The 18007-nt window shown below is 47.4% G+C and overlaps 1 protein-coding gene across 1 annotated transcript in view; it reads left to right on the top strand.

The window, feature by feature from the left end:
* Window positions 1-18007, top strand: part of FRMPD3 (FERM and PDZ domain containing 3) — a 63695-nt gene that overhangs the window by 12333 nt on the left and 33355 nt on the right. Inside the window, exons 4-7 of the mRNA XM_081567896.1 lie at window positions 6021-6125; window positions 10912-11019; window positions 13869-14000; window positions 15954-16073. Of these exons, the coding sequence (XP_081424022.1) occupies window positions 6021-6125; window positions 10912-11019; window positions 13869-14000; window positions 15954-16073 (465 nt within the window). The remainder of the gene's footprint in view (window positions 1-6020; window positions 6126-10911; window positions 11020-13868; window positions 14001-15953; window positions 16074-18007) is intronic.

The raw sequence follows: 18007 nt of genomic DNA, 5'->3' as shown, positions 1-18007 counted from the left end.
GGACTACAGGAAATCCAGGGAGGGGAACAACAAGGTTGGGAAAGGATTCAGGACTAAGGTGGAATTTGAGCTGGGTTTCGGAGATGGCATTTATTGAGCAAGAGGGACACCAGGGGGCCCTGAAGGGTGGGGATGGTGAAGAGACAGCATGATGTAGGCACAGAAACGGGAAGAAGCTGTGGGCAGAATAACTCGACTAGGTGATTGATGGGGAGTGAGGGTTATATGTGATTTGTGGGGGGCCTTGAAATCCAAGGAGAGGACGTGTTCCCCTGTAGGCAGTCCTGAATGCAGGAAGGAAGGACCCCTAGGTCCCTTATCAGTGGGCCCCTGGAATCAGGATGGCCCTCCATAGACCCATGGAGAAGACAATGGCACCCCACTCCAGTCCTCTTGCCTGGAGAATCCCATGGATGGAGGAGCCTGGTGGGCTGCAGTCCATGGGGTCGCTAGGAGTCAGACATGACTGAGCGACTTCCCTTTCACTTTTCACTTTCATGCATTGGAGAAGGAAATGGCAACCCACTCCAGTGTTCTTGCCTGGAGAATCCCAGAGACGAGGGAGCCCGGTGGGCTGCCGTCTCTGGGGTCGTACAGAGTCGGACACGACTGACGCGGCTTAGCAGCAGCAGCAGCCATAGTCCCAGGCTCCCACAATGGTTGCTATGGGAATTGCTTATAAGTAGGTTCAGGTGTCAAAGAAAATGAGGCAGCAGAAAGTGAAATCAGGAGGCTGTTAAAGCTTCAGGGACCTGAGCTCCATGTTCTTAAAATCCTTTCACAATTATCAAAGTGGGGCCCTATTGTACACTTAAAACATTCAGCCATATACCCATCTTTGGCCAAGATATGTGAACACAACCCTGAAATCTGTACTAATAGAGTCACCAAATTAAAAAATGGTCAAAGAATCACCAGCTGCTGAAATCAGTCCTGAGGGAGAAGGCAGACTCTCTCCTCTATTGCTTATTCCACCGAGCTGCTGGCTTCATATTTACTTCAAGGGGCTTTCAATGGCCCCGGAGGTGCTTAGAAATTCTAGTCCCGTGTTTCAAGCCAAAATTCATTTTTTGCCAGAAAGGGTGCCTGTTGCAAAATGAGACTTCCAGCTGCTTAGAGGAAAAATGGGGTCAGTCAAGAGCTCAGATGTCCCAGCTTTAAGGTACTCAATTAATCTATGCTTCGTGGATTAGGACATTTTCAGCAATTCCTGGGCCCTACCCTCTCAGAGAGTCTGACCTTTGAAGTCTGAAATGCGCTGAGAAATCTGTGTTTGTTTTGTTTTTGGCCATGCCACTCAGCTTGTGGGATCTTAGTTCCTGACCAGAGACTGAACCTGTGCCCCGGCAATTACAGTGTGGAGCCCTAACCACTGGACTTCCAGGGAATTCCCAAAGAAATCTGTGTTTTAATAAGCATTTCCTGGTGATTCTTAGCATCAGGTAAGGTTTATAAACAGTGAGTGAGAGTATGCTAATGAGTAAGTGCAGGAGTCTGTGAACTTCTTCTGTAAAGGACCATAAAGTAAATACTCTAGGCTTTGTGCTTCTCCAGGGGTTCAGCGGTAAAAAAAAAAAATCTGCCTGCAATGCAGGAGACATGTCAGGAGCTGTGGGTTCAATTCCTGGGTCAGGAAGATCCCCTGGAGAAGGAAATGCCAACCCACTCCAGTATTCTTACCTGGGAAATCCTATGGATAGAGGAGCCTGGCAGACTACAGTCCATGGGATCACAAAAGAGTCGGACACAAATGAAGTGACTTAGCACACATGCATGCAGACCATATGTGGTAGTACAGAAGTAGCCATAGGCAATGCAGAAATGAAGAGAATGGCTGTGTTCTAATAAAGCTTTATTTACAAAAAAACAAGTGGTAGACAGGAGCTGGCCCACACAGGCCCATAATCTGCTGGCCTCTGAAGTGTGTTCCTTACTCCTTCCAGGTACCACATTTGAATTTGGGCCAGGACCTTCCCAATTCTTAATACTTTAGTTCAGATGGGCCACTCTAGTATCAAGAACTTCAGGCCCCATAGTTGCACTTTGAAGATGCTTTGGGACAGGGCAACCTTTGAGAGCCGCTCATGTCACACTGCAAGGCAGGCGTCATCTGTGTCAAAGCACAAGGCTAGACATGACTCCGTGACATATAGCAGAGACCAGCTGGCAATGAGTGAGTCACTGTCAGTGATCAAGGCTGAAGACTGAGAACAGGATGGAGTCTTAGAAACCAACAGGCAGGAGTCAGTGAGGAATGAGGCACAAACAAGCTGAAAATGGCTGTACAACAGACACTGGAAATGACTAAAATCCTTGAAAATACTGCCAATCCCACTTGCTGATTTTGCTCCTATAAATATCTGAGTATTTTGTTGTTGTATCTCTAGGACAGGATCTAATCATGGACTTTTGGTAGAGATAGCAAAGGGGCTGTCCCCTCTGCCTATAGGGTACCAGTTAGGGTTCTTTATTCACCCAAATCCATTCACTGGGACCAAGATAGAACCAGACCATTGAAAAAAAAAAAAAAAAAAAGAACCAGACCATTGAACAAAAGACCGGGAATGGACTTCCAGCTTCAGTCCACTGCAGGGGATTATATGGCTAATCCAAGACTCAGAAAATCTAGGTTCTGGGTTTTGCTCCACTACTCAATTATTTTGATACTTTGAATAAACCATAGCCTCTTCCCTGGGCTCCATTTCCTATGTAAAAATGAAGGGCAGACTACATGGCCCATTCAGGTCTCTAGAGATGCTTCATTCCACACTGTGCATGAGGATATTCGAGGACGACAGATGATCACAGAGAAAAGACAGGGTGACTGCCAGGTGGAACAAAGAGTTCCCCTACCTTGTGTCTGGTACCTCCAGTGGAAATGGGACTACTGTGGAGACAAGTCAAGCAGAGCTGCCTGAACAGAACTACAGATCTTTCTACCTCGCCCCTTCCCTTGCTCCTGCCATAGCCCACGCCCCCCCCCAACCCCCGCCCCCAGGATCTGAGCACCAAGCTGTGTAACACAAAGGCATTTCTGGACTCCTGTGAACAATCGATACTATAATCACTTTCTGCAATGATCTCCAGCCCTGGATTTCCTTGTGCTATATTGTCTGCTGCCAACAAATTGTCCCCGTGGCTCAGGATGAGAAGTCTAAGATTCCTTTAGCACAGTCGTTCCCAACCTTAGCTGTATTTTGAAATCATTCGAAGCTTAATACTGGGCCCTATCCTCAGGAATTTGACGTCATTGATCGGGGGTGGGGACTGGGTACTGGTGCTTTGTAAAGCTCCTCCCTCCGGTGTTTCTGCCCTCTAGCCAGGACGGAGACCCACTGCCTGAGGTTCGGCTGGACTCGGGTTGAACAGGTGGCTTTCTGCAATCTGCCCTCCGTGGGGAATGAGATTGTTGGCTCCGGAAGAGAACACAGCTGGGACCAGGGCCTAAGAGCTGATGAGGACGTTTGTTTCTGGTGTGCCTTTATCTTAGGGCCCTGCCCTCCTGTGGCTGATCTGGTAAATGAATCTCAACTACAGAGTTAATGGCAGAAAATTGCTTAATGTGTTGCCTTCCCAGCTGGCAGGGACCCTTCAGGGCTGGGAACACAAAAGAATGCTTGATTGTAGGGCTCACAGGCTGCATGGCAAGGCTGGTAGTGGTGGTGGTTTGAAAGAGCCCCAAACCTGATTTCCTCCTTCCTCACTGGAGAGGTCGTTTTCAGAGAGACAGCTGGGGGCTGCATCAGGTAGGGCCTTGTGCGTGCGTGCATGCTAAGTCATTTCAGTCGTGTCTGACTCCAAGGGATCTTTCCGACCCAGGGATCGAACCTGTGTCTCTTATGTCTCCTGCATTGGCAGGCAGATTCTTTACCACTAGTGCCATCTGGGAAGTCCAGGCCTTGTAAGCCATGGCAAAAACTTTGGATTTTGTTCCATCAGAAGGTTTTGAACAGACAGGGTCTGACTTGCATTTAAAAAGGACGCCTCTGTCTGCTGTGTGGAAAATAATACCAGAGGCTGGCGGCCAGAGGAGGGAGACCAGTTTGGAGTCTCCTGCAAGAATACAGTTAAAACATGATGGAGGCTTGTGCCAGGATGGTAATAATGGTACTATGATGACAAGTGAGTGGATTCTGGCTAGATTCTGAAGATAGCTCCAAGAAGTTATGTTGATGGATCGGTTGTGGGAGGTGAGAAAAAGAAAGGAGTCAACTGGAAGACTGTAGATGCCATCTACTGAGATGAGGAAAAGGACTTCCCTGGTGGCTCAGATGGTAAAGAATCGGCCTGCAATGTGGGAAACCTGGGTTTAATCCCTGGATCAGGGAAATCCACTGGAGAAGGGAATGGCAACCCACTCGAATACTCTGGCCTGGAGAATCCCATGGACAGAGAGCCTGGCAGGCTACAGTCCATGGGGTCACAAAGAATTATACAGGACTGATCGAAACTGTTGAAAGCCTTCCAGTGGAACAAGATCCAAAGTTTTTGCCATGGCTTACAAGGCCCTGGGCTTCCCAGGTGGCACTAGAGGTAAAGAATCTGCCTGCCAATGCAGGAGACATAAGAGATGCAGGTTTGATCCCTGGGTTGGGAAGATCCCCTGGAAGAGGGCATGGTAACCCATTCCAATATTCTTGCCTGAGAAGCCCATGGACAGAAGAGCCTGGCAGGCTACAGTCCATAGGGTTGCACAGAGTTGAACATGACCAGAATGACTTAGCACGCACGCACATATGCACAAGGCCCTACCTGACGCAGCCCCCAGCTCCCTCTCTGAGCACGACCTCTCCAGATCCCTGTTCACTCAGCTGTGGCCACACTTGGCTTCCTGACTGTTCCCCATGCACCCCAGTCCTCCTCCCACCTCAGACACTTTCTTGTTCTTTCTGTTTGGAAGCCTCTTCAGATATCTTCATGGTTGTCTCTCCCTCACTTCCTTCAGACCTCTGCTTAAATGTCACCTCCTGAAAGAGGTCTTCCCTGCCTGTCTTGTCTAAAATAACACCTCCACCACTCTCACCCTCACAACTTCGATCTCTGCTGTAGTCCCTCAGTCTGCTCAATTTGTTCTCATAGCCCTTATTTGCCTCCTAAGAGGTGTTTCAGTATTTCTTGTCTGTCTGTCCCTGCTAGGATAGGCACTCATTGAGGAGAGTTTTGTCCATCTTATTCACTGCTAGATCCTTGTCACGTAAAACAGTGCCTGGCACAGAGTGGGCCCCCCAAAATTTGTTACACGAATGAATAAATGCCCCAGAGACATGAGGGTGCCCCTCACTAGGACTCCTGCATTTTCTCAAATCCACAGTGCACCCAGGAAAGACTCAGTTTCCAGCATTTGCTAACCATGCGTCCTGCTGAATTTGTGGGAGTTTTCAAAAACGAGAGAGCCTAGATGATTGTTTGAGTGTCTCTTACAGAATTGGATGAACAAAGTAGTAGAAAGCCTAGAACTAGGAAGCCAGGACACCTGGGTAAAATCTCTAATGTCTCTTCTGTCAAATAGTGTAGAAACTGTGGATAAATCATTTTGGCATGCTAGGCCTCCTTTCTTCTGCATCTAAAATAATATTTCCTATGAACCTCCTTCCTAGGGGCAGGACATACCTTTGAAATGAATAAGATTATTTCCGTGAATCCTTTGCAATGTTCATATTCATATGTAATAAAAACCACCATTTAGGTATATCTCACATTAAGGAAACCAAATATATAAAATTTCAGTGTACGTTATTACAAAGAATTTTTGCAAACTCCCCTAGGCCTAGAGCATTAATAATGGGATTCAATTTACTCAAATTCGATTCATGTCCAGCTTACTCAGAACATACCAATCATCTAAGGAAGCACTTAGCACGTTGCCTTGCACCTAGTAGGGAATCAATACTTATTTATTGGCTTATTGATCCACAAGGCAAAGGGGGGTACCCGTACTGAGACGTCTCAACTCCATGCAGCAAATGTCAGGTTTTCTCCAGGGATGGTGAACTCATGAGCCCTCTCGGTTCTTTTCCCAGTCCCCCAAATCTGCCTTCATCAGTGCGGCAAAGAAGGCCAAGCTGAGATCCAATCCTGTGAAGGTCCGATTTTCCGAGCAGGTGGCAGTTGGAGAAACAGATGCAGTAAGTGAGCTTTTGCCTCCTCCCCTCAGCCCTTGGCCAGAGTCAGCTGGGCCGTCAAAGTCTCCCTCTGGACCAGTTGCTCATCTGCTGCTCCTTAAAGTGGACAGGGTCAGAGGGGGGACCTTGGGGCTCTGGGTGGGGAGCGAGTGAGGGGTGTGTGGCATCCAGAGAAGCCCTGAGCATCATGGGGAGAAGGAATATATATCAATTCACTCAGAATCCTCATGGTACTTCAAGAAATTTCCATCTCTAGCACAGTACTCAGAACAAGTACTCCATAAATATCATTTGGCTACTTGATAGAAACAGGAAGGAAGTAGTGGTTTTCTGAAGATGCGGCGAAATTGAGCCCTTGGCATGTTGAAGTGATCCTGCAACTCCAGGTCTCAACTGGAGAAGACTGGGCAGTGAAGGGCAAAGCAGCCTAGGGGAAATGTTATAGACTTTCATTAAGTCATATTTATTAATATTAGATGCCTTGTAGTGCCTTGTATTAGATGCCTTGTACTACATCCCTTGTAGTGCTGTGTTCCTAGCACTACAAGGGATGCAAAATAGATACCTGTTCCCTGCCTCTGGATTCCTCTCAGTGATGTTGGGAGGACAGGTGACTCAGATTGAGACAGTATAGAATCCACTGCTGGGTGGTAGGGTTTTGAGGAGCAGGTGATGTTTGACCACACATGCCACGCAGCAGCCAGTCCGGAGGGGTCATGGCCAGCCCACTGTCTTTTCACTGCTTTGTGGGGTTAACATGAACTGAGCTGTCTGCTCCAGATAAGCAAATGAGAAGAGGCGGGTGGAATGCATAAAGATGTGTATTAGGCAGCCATGGATGATAACTCCAAGTTCTCTAGGAGTCGGCAGAAGTTGGTGATATCCCATGGGGGTGGGTGGGAGGAGGCCAGCAGAGCTAACAGGTGCTGTGTGCTTTCACAGGCTGTCATGGACTGGGCTCTCGGGAGGCCCATGGCATTTCTGTAGTGAAGCACAGCTGCAGCTGAGACAAGGTAGGAGGCCCAGCCTGAGTGGAGAATCAGTGGGGCACCAGCACCCCTCTAGTTCTTTGAGGCAGAGCCACCCAGAGGACAGGATGGATAGAGGTCAGAGATGTCTTATGACTCAATTTCCCCCAAACTCTGCCAAGGCCCTCATCCCTCCCCATTTGAGGAAGACTGTGAAGCCCAAAGGACAACTGGGCCCCACTGGCTAAGCCACCTGAATGGTGGCTGGGCTCCATGTCAGTCTCAGCAGAAGAGGTTGAGGAGAAACAGGGGCCACAGAGAGGAAAGGGAGCTGTGTGGAGTCCTTGTGCGTCAGCTGAGGTACAAGTCACTAAGGGTACATTTGTGTCCTGAACCCTGAACACCCAGAGGAAATGAGACCTGAATTTGGAGAGTCTAGGTGGCGCTAGTGGTAAAGAACTTGCCTGCCAGTGCAGGAGACATAAGAGAGACGGTTTGATCCCTGGGTCAGGAAGAGCCCCTGGAGGATAGGGCATGGCTACACACTCCAGTTTTCTTGCCTGGAGAATCCCATGGACAGGAGAGCCTGGCAGGCTACAGTCCATAAGGTCGCAAAGAATCAGACAGGACCGAAGAGACTTAGCACACACGATAGACAGGTGCAGCTTCTCCCATCTCAGTGAAGTGAAAGTTGCTCAGTCATGTCTAACTCTTTGTGACCCTATGGACTATACAGTCCATGGAATTCTCCAGGTCAGAATACTGGAGTGGGTAGCCTTTCCCTTCTCCAGGGGATCTTCCCAACCCAGGGATTGAACCCAGGTCTCCCCCATCGCAAGTGGATTATTTACAGCTGAGCCACAAGGGAAGCCCAAGAATACTGGAGTGGGTAGCCTAGCCCTTCTCCAGTGGATCTTCCCAACCCAGGAATCTAACCAGGGTCTCCTGCATTGCAGGCAGATTCTTTACCAACTGAGCTATCAACATCACAGAAAAACCCACCAAGGCCTGGTCACCCAGTGAAAAATCCTATCCCTCCTCCCTCTTCCATTCTTTCCCCCCTTTTTTCTCCCCTTTCTTCCTCTCCCTTGTGTTCTCCCCTCCACCATGACTCACCTCTCCATATGTCACATCTAGCCACAGGCAGAAGCAAGCCCCCACTCCAGGCCAATCTGGACATAAATGCCCCAGAGTGTCTAGAACCCACCCCAGGTTGCTCTGTTGCTCCTGGTCAGTTAAACCAGGGGTGTTGGGAGGCTCTTATTTGGGAGAGACCTAGACATCAACCTTCCTACCCTAGCTGTGCTCAGGAAATGACCTGATGTCACAACACCCGCCTCCACCACCTCTGCCACCACCTCTGGACCATAGCAGCCTCCCCATTGTTTAGGTCCAGGGTGGGGGCGGGGCGGGGTGTCCAGGCCCAGGTGACTCCAGAATCCCTTTCTCTTGGTGTTCCAGACTTTATTAAGCAACAAGAGCAAAAATAAATCCTATGGGCGTTCCTTGCCAACTCTATTTTTAAGCAAAATCAATTAAGTGATTATCTGAGTCCAACCCAGTGTGCTAAATAAAACTTGCCACCACTGAGCATCATCAGCCTGGGAATCTGGGGTCTCTGGGATTGGTGGGAGCGAAGCATCTTGGGATCAGGGAGAGAACCAGGGAATCACTTCTCCAACTTTAGATCCCGTCACTCCCCACTGTGGCTTGACTCCATCAGGAAATGACCTGATGTCACAATAGCGCCACACCCCGACCCTAGAGGACTTGCTTTATGTTTTCGTACTTGTCCATGACAGTCCCTAGATCTAGACTGTTCTTGTCTGGCCTCTCTGATAGTCCACGCCTGCCATCTCCTTTACAATCAAAATCCAATTCACCTCATCTAGGAGACCTTAACTTATACCTTTTGGTTTGTTTTGGTTTCATTGTTCTCTTGTGGATCATGTGTGTGTGCCACATCACTGTAAGAGTGTAAGGCTTGGAGTTCCCTGGTGGTCTAGTGGTTAAGAATCCACTTGCCAGTGCAGGGGTCACAGGTTCAACCCCTGGTCATGGAAGATCCTACATCCCACAGAGCAACTAAGCCCATGCACCACTACTACTGAGCCCATGCTCTGCAACAAGAGAAGCCACCACAACTAGAGAATAGTCCCTGCACACCAGAAACTAGAGAAAGGCTGCTTGCAGCAACAAAAACCCAGCACAATCATAAATAAATAAAATTTTTAAAAGAGTATAAGGCTACACCCTGGTCCTCTGCTTTTGCTGTACCCCCACGAGGCTTAGGATAGTGCTGAGTGTGTAGCAGAGGCTCAGGGAACTCAGGACACTGCACGTCTGAGGCAGCTTTTCGGGTCCTCTAGAACTGGTGATGTTGGCCCAAGGAAATGGTTGGATTCCCGTAATGAGTCTAATCAAGTAAGCATATATTAAGCACCTCCTGCTCATATATCCAGCAGCCATTTATTGAGCACCATCTGTGTGCTGGGAACTCTGCTCAATGTCAAGACCACAAAGATTAAGTAGCACATAGTCACAGTGCTGAGTTAACTGTTTGGTTACAAAAGACACATTCTTCAAAAACAGCACTGGGACTTCCCTGGCAGTCTAGTGGTTAAGACTCCATGCTGCCAATGCAGGGGATGTGGTTTCAATCCCTAGTCAGGGAACTAAGATCCCTCATGTCACAGAGTGTGGCCAAAAGATAAAAAAAAATAATTTTTAAATATTTAAGAGCACTTAGAGAAGTGTGTGAAGGACAAGGAGGTCTGGCATGCTGTAGTCCATGGGGTGGCAAAGAATTGGACATGACTTAGCAACTGAACAACAACAACTGATAGGTGTGTATAAGTTGCTAAAGGAACAACGTGGGAACACCAAGTTCAAGTACCTGACGATATTAGACAGGCTTTACAGAATTCATATTTAAGCTGGGTTTTGAAGGATGAGTAGGAGTTTTCTAGGTATCAAAAGAGGTAGGCAGAGGGAACAGTCTTTATTTAATAAATGTTTATCAAGAGCCTAACATGAACCACTCTATAAATACAGAAATGCCTAAGCCAGGAAAGCTTTAAGGAGTTGTCAGGTGTTCAAAACTGGGCTTTGCAAGTGGCTCTCAATCAGGGTCAGTACTGCCCACTCTCAGAGAGCCTTTGGGAATATCTGGAGGGTGTTTGGGGTCATCCCAATGATTTGGCCTGTTATTGCATTTAGTGTCTCAGAGTCAGAGATGCTAAATGGTCTTCGAGGAGTGAGGCAGTCTTCAAATGATGAGTTGCTAGAGGTATGCAGGCAGGAAAGAACAGTGCGGGTACCAGCAATGGTAAGACATGACTGGAGAAGTAGGCAGGGACTAGAGTCAGAGAAGACCTAAGTTGCTTGGACGGAGGGAGACTGACAGGGCAAATGCATGGAAGTGTTCTCAATGTGTGAAGGGCCTGTTGGAAAGGAAGGAGGCAGGAGAGAGGAGCCGGTGAGTGAGGTGGGCTCCTAAGACCTCCCATCAGCCCTTCAGTGTGTGGTGTTCTCTATTGGCCAAGCCCCCTCTGAGCTGTGGAGCTTTGAGCCACAGTAGACCGTGGGTGTGCTGTGACATCAAATGAAGGGTGAGCTTTGGATATGGCCCATTGTCTTCTTGGAGAATTTGCTTTTGGTCTCTGTGTAATGTTATCTTTGATCAGTTCTTTCGTCTGTCTCTCTGTCCTTCCATACCTTTGGCTCCCTCTCTTTCACTCACTCCTTTCTCTTCCTTTCCACGTCCCTCCTCTGGCTTCCCTCCTCCTTCTAAATGAGGCCCCCTCCTTGTCCTTTCACAGAAAATGATGAAGAAAGAAGCTCTCCTCCTCATCCCCAATGTCCTGAAGGTTTTCTTAGAAAATGGGCAGATCAAGTCGTTCACGTTTGATGGCCGGACTACTGTTAAGGTACCCCCAAAGTCTCCTCTCACGGGTTGATACTGTACTCTCTGGAGCACACACGGCTGCTGGTCTCAGAGTTCCTCTGAGTCTGCACAGAGCTGCTCACTGCCAGAGCAAGGTGCTCTTGGTCTTTGACTTCCTGCTCCTGGAAGTACCTGGGTTGTAAAAACGTACAGTCCTTGGGTGACTGTGGTGGGGGAAAGTTGCCTGCCCAACTCTGTGCTAGTGATTGTATTTGTGTGTGTGTGCATACATGTACATGTGCATGCATGTGTGTAGGCATGCGGGTGTGCACACATCTGTTAACAAACTGCTTTGTGTCATGTTACCCCGCGTCCTTCATGACTTTTAGGAGCTAAGGAGTGTGATGATCATTAAACCATTTATAAAGCGAAAGTGATTTGTATTGACACAATAACATCTATGCAAGTTTACACACAGAAATCAACAAACCATCTCTCAGGAGATTAGCTTACCCATGCCTTGCTTTTTAAATAACAACCAGCTCTTAAGCACTGAACCAAGATTTGAAAAAAGTCCACCAACAGTCCCTTTGGCTATTCCTTTCACAGGAAGAGCAACTAAAGAGCTCTGATTCTTAACAGCTCAGCCAGGCATCTGGAAATTGTAGTGATTCCCTTAGTCCTGAGGAGGAGAGGCATATACCATTAACCACCGAGATCTACTCTGCTCTGGGACAGAAATATCTGTTCCTGCTTCTGGATTCTCTCCAGAAAGAGAATGCCATCCTCAGAGTAAATGCTTCCACGCAATTAATGCTGCCCAGAGCCTGGCAGGCTGCAGTCCCTGGAGTCGCAAGAGTCGAATACAACTTAGTGACTGAACAACAAGACTGCCAGGCAGCTATGGTACCTGCCCAGAAAACCCACCTTGGCCCGAGGCTCTCCTGAGGTACCCCTGCTGGGACCAACACAACCCTATAGTAAAGCAAGCTATGGGCCAGGAAACTTTCCCTAAGAGGAGTTACCAGGTGTTCAGAATTGACTTTGCCAGCGGTTCTCAACCTGGATCAGCGTTGCCCCCTCCCAGGTAGTTTTTGGGAATGTCTGAGGGTATGTGGGGTCATCCCCATGGTTTGGCATGCTACTGGCATTTAGTGCCTCAGGGTCAGAGATACCAAGTGTCCCACAAGAAATGGGATAGTCCCCAAATGATGAAGAATTGTCCTGTCCAAAGTGCTAGTAGCGGCCGTGTTGCAAAATTCTGGGCTTTGTTTAACCTGTGTTGATTGAACCGAGAGTTTCTTTGGAATGCTTAGGCCTGGGTGGATTCCCCAGGGAACCTAGGACTAAAACACACTCCCAAATGTGTCCTGAGGTGGTCTCTTGACCGTTGAAGGCTTCCGTCTATGGAACAGACATTGAAACTAAGCCACCCAGTGATGTCCAAGTGCCCTCCCAAGTCCAAGTCCAAGAAGTGGGTATGTGTGTTTCAGAATCTTCCTGTGTGTTACATCATGGACTGATATGGCCGTTGTCAATCTGTTCCCACACTGGAGCATTTACCACTCTCTTTTGCCTGAGTAGCTTCTCCGAGCATTCTCTCCCCTCACAATGTCACTACTATTGGTGCTTCCAGGTAGCCCCAGCTTTCCAAAATAATGGCGGCCCCTGGCTGGTGACCATACCCTGACTTCAGGGAGGGTGCACGGGCCGTTCATTGGAACTTGGACAGGCTGCCAAGCCACTTGTCCCGGAGAGGTACCTGGGTGAATTGACAGCCTGGCACGGGGGCCATTACACTTGTAACACAATTTGGCAATCACCAGCTTGGCCATCCACAGTCCCACTGCAGCTGAACGGCAAAGACAACCTCATTTGTCCGTGCCAGCACTCCAGCAACACTGGGGCCTCTGTGACTACTTGCATAATACAAAGAGATACTCTCAAGTACCCGCCAGTTTCCAGCCTAGCATTTGAATAGCGAACCGGCTTTCAGTGTTCACTGAGGGGCTTGTTTGGCAACCCTGGCTAGAAGGGAGCTTTGCATTCCCAAGTCTGCTTCTCTCTGGCCCTTGGAGGCTTGAGCCACGCTGACTCTAGGAACACACATGTTGGAGGCCAGTGTATGCCAAGTCACAGCAGATAGATGGGAAGTCTCAGAACTGACATGTGGGCAGCCCCCACAGATCTGTTCCAGACACCCTAATATTAAAAGGCGGGCAGCAGAGCAGACAGAGCTCGGAAGTCATCAGATTCCTGACTGTACATAGAACATGTGATGTTGTTCCTCTGCATGGACACATTTTTCAAGTTGCTAAATTGATCATCTCTAAATGCCGGTGACAAAGATGAATATTTTGCCAGTAACTGCAAGTCATTCAATTTAGATTATGAATCCAGAAATCACGTACCTTTGAAATCATGTAATTGTGGCCTTGGCTTTTGTTGATTCCTAAGTAAAGAGTTGCTGGACAAACCAGAGGGAACATCCTCATTTACGTGAGAAGCTGAGGGAAGAACCCACACCACACCTGGCACTGAGGACAGGCTCAGGAGATCATTGGTTGAATGGAGAGGGAGGAGGGGGAGGAAGGGCCATGACCTTCTTTTGCCATCTGCGTGGACCAGCCAAGTTCAGAAACACCTCCCTCCACCCCTTCTGTGCTCTCCAGGGCCCAGGCCTCTGAACAACACTCCTAGGTCACTCTCCTCATCCTGGAGCCCTGTGCCTGGGCCACCCTGAAGGCCAGTGGCTCTGTCTGGCCCACTTTCCCACCCTCAGCCTTCTCCCCAGGACTCTCTTGATATTCAGTCCCCTTCTGCCATGTTGGGTGCAGAAAGTATCTTAGAGCTGGAAGGGATCTCTCTCTCAAGGCTCTTTTGTCTTCACAGGATGTGATGGTGACATTACAGGACCGGCTTTCCCTGAGGTACATTGAGCACTTTGCTCTTGTCCTTGAGTATGCCGGACCAGAACAGAACCACAAGTTCCTGCTTCTCCAGGACAAGCAGCCCCTGGCTTATGTAAGTAATTCCTCTGTCACAGCTTCATAGCTTTGCAAGTGGCCTCTAGTAGACAAGATGCCACCAGGCAATCCCTTACTGGAAAATTCATCATGAGTTGCTCAGCCAGCTCCTAGAAGTCCTAGTTCTCAGTCAATGTCTGTCCCAACCACCCACAGAGGCCTTTAAAAATGTCCCTTGGGGGACTTTCCTGGAAGTCTGGTGGCTAAGACTTCGCCTTCCAATATAGGGGGTGTGGGTTTGATCCCTGGTCCAGGAGCCAAGATCCCACATGCCTCATGGCCAAAAAAAAAAATTAAAAACAGAACATAACAGGAGTAATATTGTAACAAATTCAATAGAGACTTTAAAAATGGTCCATATCCAAAAAAAAAAAAAAAAGAAAATGTCTCTTGGGAATTCCCAGCGGTCCAATGGTTAGGACTCCCTATGTTTTCACTGCTGAGGGCCCAGGTTCAATCCCTGCTTGAGGAACTAAGATCCCACAAGCCACTCAGCTCAGCCAAAATAAATAAATAAATAAATTCTGTACAATGCCTCTTGTAACCTAAAAAAAAGGCATGACAGGTGTTCGTCTTGGTGATCACTAGTAGGGAAGGCGTGGAGTGGCAATTCATTGTGTGGAAGGCTGAGTTGAACAGCAGTGTCAACTCCACCATCTCATGGAGTCCCTGCCTGCTAGACTTTTCTGCCTCTGAGAGGACATTCAACCTTCAGATTAGGGCTGTAATATGGAAGGGTCAGTGAGTAGAGTCTAGTGAAATCCCCGAGGCTGACACATGTGGACTGGGGATGGGCTGAGTGAAGCCAAGAATGGACAGTGTGTCACCCATGTCAAGTTCCAAAGTAGAGTAGGGGAAAGTGTCTTATCTTCCCAGCCTATGGAAAAAAGCCAGTGAAATCCAGGATTGGTGGATAGCGTTTCACTAATGGTGATTCACCAAGAAGAGGAAGACAGGCAACCAGGGCCAATCAGTACTCCCAGAGAGTGCAGACTTCCCTGGCGGTCCAGTGGTTAAGAGCCTGTTCTCCCAATGCAGGGGACACAGGTTCGATCCTTGGCCAGGGAACTAAGATCCCACATGCCACATGGCATGGCCAAAGAAAGAAAGAATTTCTCATTTGCTTTAAAAAAAGAATATTCCCAGAGAGGGAGAGAAGGAGTTGGAGAGGGACGGCCAGAAAGAAATGTCTAAAGGAAGCAAAGCAAAAGCTGAAATTAGACACACCAAAATGAAAGGATTTAAGAGAGAAGAATTTGTCAAGGGTAGTTCTCAGCTAAATGCAGTCCAGAGACTTAGGCTCCCACCTACGAAGGAAAAAACGTGGATGTCCTGCCTGGATGGAGGCCTAATCACCTCTCTGCCCATCAGGGGACCTTATGGATCCAATTGGTCTCTTGTTCCAAATGGGATTTTGAAGCATTTTTATTATAAAAAAAAAAACAAAAAAACTCAAACTTACACCAAAGTAGAAGGAATTGGATAATGAACCCTCATTACCCATCCCAGCTTCAGCAGTTACTGGTATATTGCCAGCTTGTTTCAGCTACACCTCCAAATAGGATTTTAAGTCTTTGATTTGGTTGCTCATCAGCAACTTCCTCTGCCAGAGGCTGAGCCCCTCTGCAAGGCAAAGGCCCCATAGCAAGAACAGTCAGAGAAGTTGCTGGGAGCCATTTCTTCCTACCTTGTGTCCTGGGCCTTAGGTTGTTGATAAAGACCAAGTCATGGATCAGTGGTTTGAAAAATTCTAATCGCTTTGGGTCAGAAGGGCAGAAAAGACTTGGCTCCTCATCACTTTCCCCAAGGGTAATTGGAATCAGCCAGGCAGAAGACAGAGTAGGAAATAGCACCTAGCTCTGCCCTAGGGGGGGGCCCTGAGCAGGCTCCTGCCACCCCAGCCATTGATTCCCGATCTCTTTTCCTCCCACCTCTCACCTCTGGGATTCAGGTAGTGCAGCGGACACACTATCATGGAATGAAATGCCTCTTCCGGATAAGCTTCTTTCCCAAAGACCCCGTGGAGCTGCTGCGTCGGGATCCTGCTGCTTTCGAGTACTTGTACATCCAGGTAGAGTCTGGTTTTGGGATACACAGACAAAGAGACCAACGGACAAACAAGCAGGCAGGCTGCTCTGCTGTCACAATGAAGTCGCTATGTAAATTTTTCCAACCTTCAGGCAGCTCTTTCCTTTTTGGCTACCATGGTAGGGCATGGTCAAGTTGGTTGGCCTGGCAGCTTGGGCTGTCTGGGGCACCAGTCTATTTGTCTGTTTGTCTAGACAGATCCCATCAACTTTCAGGAGGAAGCAACCCTGGTAACTCTGGGATCTTCACAGGATACCCTGGTTTAACAAGTGCATTTGGGTACCAGGAGGTCCCACTCCTCAGTTCCAAGCTCCAATAAGGAGACAGTTCCCAATTCATTTCGTCCAGAAACATTTGCCAGGCACTTACTCTGGGCCAGGCCCTGTGCTGGGTGCTGGCAATCAAGATGATCAAAGAACTGTTGCAGATTGCTAGAGCTCAGACAGATATGTGCACAAATAAATACAAGACAGTGTGACAGGCACTATGAGGATGGCAGGGTACAGTGTCAGTAGGAGTACTCAGGAAGCAATTTGCAAACTCTTCCTGGTTGGGGCGTAGTGAAGGCTTCACAGTGGAAGGGATAGATGCATGCTCTTAGCCTTGAAGGATGAGTGAATGTTTGCTGGGTACAGAGATGGATGTTTGATTCAGATATTTTGGAATTTGGTGACAAGACCTTGTCCCCCCTGCCTTTCCCTTTTATGATGATGTCTTCAGCTGTATTCCCTTTTTACACTGAAGATAGCTTTAGTGAGGTCTAATTGACACATAGCAAACTGCACATATTTAAAATGACAATTTGATAAGTTTTGACATATGTTTATATCTATGAAGCCATCACCACAATCAAGATATTAAACACATCCAACACCCCCAAAATTCTCCTCAGGCTCCTTTGTAATTCATACCCCCATCCCCAGGCAACCACTGACCTGCTTTCTGTCACTGTAGATTAGTCTGCATTTCCTAGAGTTTCATAGGAACGAAATCATACAGTATAAACACTTATTTTGATCTTGCTTCTTTCACTCAGCATGATTTTGAGGCCCACTCATGTTGTTGTGTGTGTATCAGTAATTCATTCCTTTTTATTGTTGAGTACTATTCTATGGTATGGATGTACAAAAATTTGTTTACCAGTCCACCTGCTGATGGATATTTGGGTTGTCTGGTTTTGGCTACTACAAATAAAGGTTCTATGAACATTCATATACAAATCTTTGTATGATATATGCTTTCTTTTCTCTTGGGTAAATACTTAAGAATGGAATGACTTGATCATATGGTAGATCTATCTTTCCTTAATTTCTTGAAGAAATTCCAATACTGTTTTCCAAGGTGGTGCCATTTTACATTCACACCAGCCATGTGCTAGAGTCCCAGTTTCTCTACACCCTCATCAGCACTTGGCAGTATTTTTAAATTTCCATCATTCTAATAGGGTATAGAAGTATCTCAGTCTGGTTTTCATTTGCATTTCCCTAATGACTAATGATGTTGAACACCTTTTCATGTGCCTCTTTGTCACCGTGCATCTTTTTTGGTGAAGTATCTATTCAAATCTTTTGCCCACTTTTTAAGTTGAGGTTGTTTGTTTACTTATTACGGAGTTTTGAGAGTTATTTGTGTATTCTAGATACAAGTTGTTTAGTGGATGTGTTATTTGCAATTATTTCATCCCAGTCTCTAAACAGTGTCTTTCACAGAGCAGAAGTTTGAATTTTGATGAAGTCCAATTTGTCAGTTTGGTTGTTTTTATGGATTGTGTTTATGGTGTCATATTTAAGAAATCTTTGCCGAACCCAAGGTCATAAAGATTTTGCTATTATTTTTTTCTAAAAGCATTATCATTTTAGGCTCTACATTTAGGTCTGTGATCCATTTTGAGTTAACTTTAGTATGTGGTACAAAGTA

This window comes from Giraffa tippelskirchi, chromosome X (genome assembly GCF_054371585.1).
Source record: "Giraffa tippelskirchi isolate mGirTip1 chromosome X, T2T-mGirTip1v1.2.pri, whole genome shotgun sequence".
In the NCBI taxonomy this organism is placed as follows: Eukaryota; Metazoa; Chordata; class Mammalia; order Artiodactyla; family Giraffidae; genus Giraffa; species Giraffa tippelskirchi.
This window is presented reverse-complemented; position numbering and strand designations above follow the sequence as displayed.